Source organism: Mesoplodon densirostris, chromosome 1, assembly GCF_025265405.1.
Source record: "Mesoplodon densirostris isolate mMesDen1 chromosome 1, mMesDen1 primary haplotype, whole genome shotgun sequence".
NCBI classification, from domain to species: domain Eukaryota; kingdom Metazoa; phylum Chordata; class Mammalia; order Artiodactyla; family Ziphiidae; genus Mesoplodon; species Mesoplodon densirostris.
This window is the reverse complement of record NC_082661.1, coordinates 46,734,166-46,736,842: the sequence shown is the minus strand read 5'-3', so window position 1 is coordinate 46,736,842 and position 2,677 is coordinate 46,734,166. Positions and strand designations below refer to the sequence as shown.

At 38.0% G+C, this 2,677-nt stretch overlaps 1 protein-coding gene across 1 annotated transcript; it reads right to left on the bottom strand.

Moving 5' to 3' along the window:
* Positions 1-717: 717 nt before the first annotated feature.
* Positions 718-1,104, bottom strand: LOC132502893 (riboflavin kinase-like). The gene has a single exon (XM_060119193.1). It carries the CDS (start codon positions 1,102-1,104, stop codon positions 718-720), a length of 387 nt encoding a protein of 128 aa, XP_059975176.1.
* Positions 1,105-2,677: the final 1,573 nt, after the last annotated feature.

Genomic DNA, 2,677 nt, shown 5'->3' with positions numbered 1-2,677 from the left:
AGAAAAATGAAAAATAATAGGGAGAGAGTCTAGACCAATTAGAACTGAGGCAGCTGTAACAAAAATGGAACACAGTACAGTGATTTGAGCCCTTAAAGGAAATGACTAATTAAAATGAAATTTCACAAGCCTTCATGTCTATAATAATATATAAATGCACAAAATACAAAAAATACCAAGTCTGGATTTTTCCCCTTAGGTTTGTAATAAACTGTCAACCCTCTGCTTAATATAGTTACTTTTATAAGCCTTCTGATTAGCAGAGCATGCTATACAGGTACATGCATGCTAGAATTTGATCATGAGAATCATAGTTCTCATCTCAAACTAGTGACTTGCCTGTTACCTGTATTTATATATATTTCATTTCCATTATAAAACACTTAAGACCTTTCCAGTGGTCCATTTTAATCAATATATTACATAAAAAAGAATCTTGATTTTTAAAATGAAGCTTTTTAGTACTGTAACATGATGGGTTTAATTGAACAGTTGCAACATAATATGATAACTACATTGTACTGTTTAATTCACAGCTGTAGGAAAATGTTTGATTTTTAAAATATAACCAAGATGAGACTGTAGTTATGAGCAGTAAAATATTAGACAACAGTGTATGAATAAATAAGATGCTTTTCCATCAGTGGCCATTATTTTACTTTTAGGAACCTGGAAGAAATTGTCTTCTCTGAGTTTCCAATGTTCTGGTAATTCTAGTCATTTCTTAGCTTCCTCAATATCACCTTGAATTGCTGAAATAAGTGACTCTAAAGAATCAAAGTTCTCTTCTGGTCTGAGGTAGCCAACGATGGCCACATTGAAAATTTCCCCATATAAGTCCTCTTTGAAAGCATGCATGATATGAGTTTCCTTGGACTTTTTTGTATTCTTGCAGTATGGGTTCCATCCTATGCTCACCACCATCTTATGGACGTCTCCACTTCCAACACTGGCCCAAACATAATATATGCCAGTGGATGCATCAGCTGGAAGATTATCTACTACTTGTTCAGGAAAGTTAGCTGTAGGGATGCCCAGCTGCTTGGAGCCGCGACCGAAGCCCAGCACCACCTGGCCGCGGCAGAAGTACGGCAGGCGCCTCATGACTCCGTCCGCTCGGGGTGCGGACTGCGGTCCAGTCCGCGCGTCCGGCGGAACCGCAGTCGAGGCGGTGCCCGAACCCCCCGGACCAGCCGGGGGACACGGGCGGGAGCTCCGCAGGCCGGCCGGCCGGGCGAGAGCACCGGCGTACACAGGCAGAGCGGCGCCGACGACACGCCGCGGCGAGACCCTCACGCCGCTGACCGAACAAAAGGTGCTGAGTGACTCAGAGGCTGCGTCAGGGCTCCGGAACGCCGGCGACCGCGGAAGTCTCTTGCCCTGCTTTTGTTTGGATTCATCTTCTTATGTCTTTGCCCATTGCCTTATTTTTATTATTTTGGGATTCACTGGGTACACTGATACAATATTTTTAACCCAATATAAAAGTCTGTGATTCAAAATGAGAGTTTATCCTCATCATTTTATTAACAAGATTTATGTTTAGTTTTATTTCTACTATAAAACATGTTTTTATGGGTTTTGTTGTTTTATGGTTCTTTTTAATGGACCTTTTAAAAAAAATTTTATTGGAGTATAGTTGCTTTACAATGTTGTGTTAGTGTCTGCTGTACAGCAAAGTGAATCAGTTATACCTTTTTATAGACTACAGTTATCTTTTTTAACTTGAATTTCCCGTGATTTTGGAAGTCATATCTACTATTTTTATCCTATTAGTAGTGACATTAAATTAAAATGTACTGATATCTATTTTCTCTAATTTTCATTATCAAAAATAGAGCAATGTCAATTGATTATTCCTTATGTAATATGAGGAATTTACTTTGCTTTTACTTCTTGTCAACACACATTTTAACGGACAATCCCATTTGGGTCACAATCCTTTTTCCCTCATATTTCTGTAGACAATTCTGTCTTCTTCATGTTGCAAAGGAGAAGTGGGAGGCAAGCTTTATCTGCATGGATACTCACTGAATCTGTTTTTATTCTTGAAATTAAAATAAATTATCAAGATTAAGTCTAGGAATTAAAAATTTTTCATTATTTTTGTCTGATTTTCAGAAAACTCAAGACTTTCTCTAGCTCAGGAAAACTTCCCCCAAATTGTTTTTTAATAATGGCTCCATTTTTATTGGTTCTTTTTCTGAAATTCCTAGTGTTTACATATTAAACATGTCTCTTGTCCATGCTTTTTATGTATTCTCCCATTCTTTTTATCTCTTTGTCTTTTTTCTGAGTTTTGTGCTGTAAAAGTTGACTTCTGCTCCATCAAACCTGTTTGCTGCAGGATCCATTTTGCTGTTCACTTCCTCCATTTCAATCTGAAATGAACTTTTTTTTTAAATCTCCATGCTGGCCTCCATAACCTGTTTGTTTTTCTCTTTATGGTTCCCTGCTCAAATTTCATAGAAGAAATGTCCTTTTGAAGCTTTTTGGAAACACAAATCACGAGTGCTTCCCGCATCTCTTGTAGAAACTATATTTCATAGAAAAATATTTTCTCTGATTCCTCAGAGTGGTCCCTTCTGTTGAACTCTGCTATCTTTTCATTTGCCTGGCAATTTTTCTCTGTGTGCTCATCATTACAAAGGGAGCACAATATTTGTCCAGGACCAGG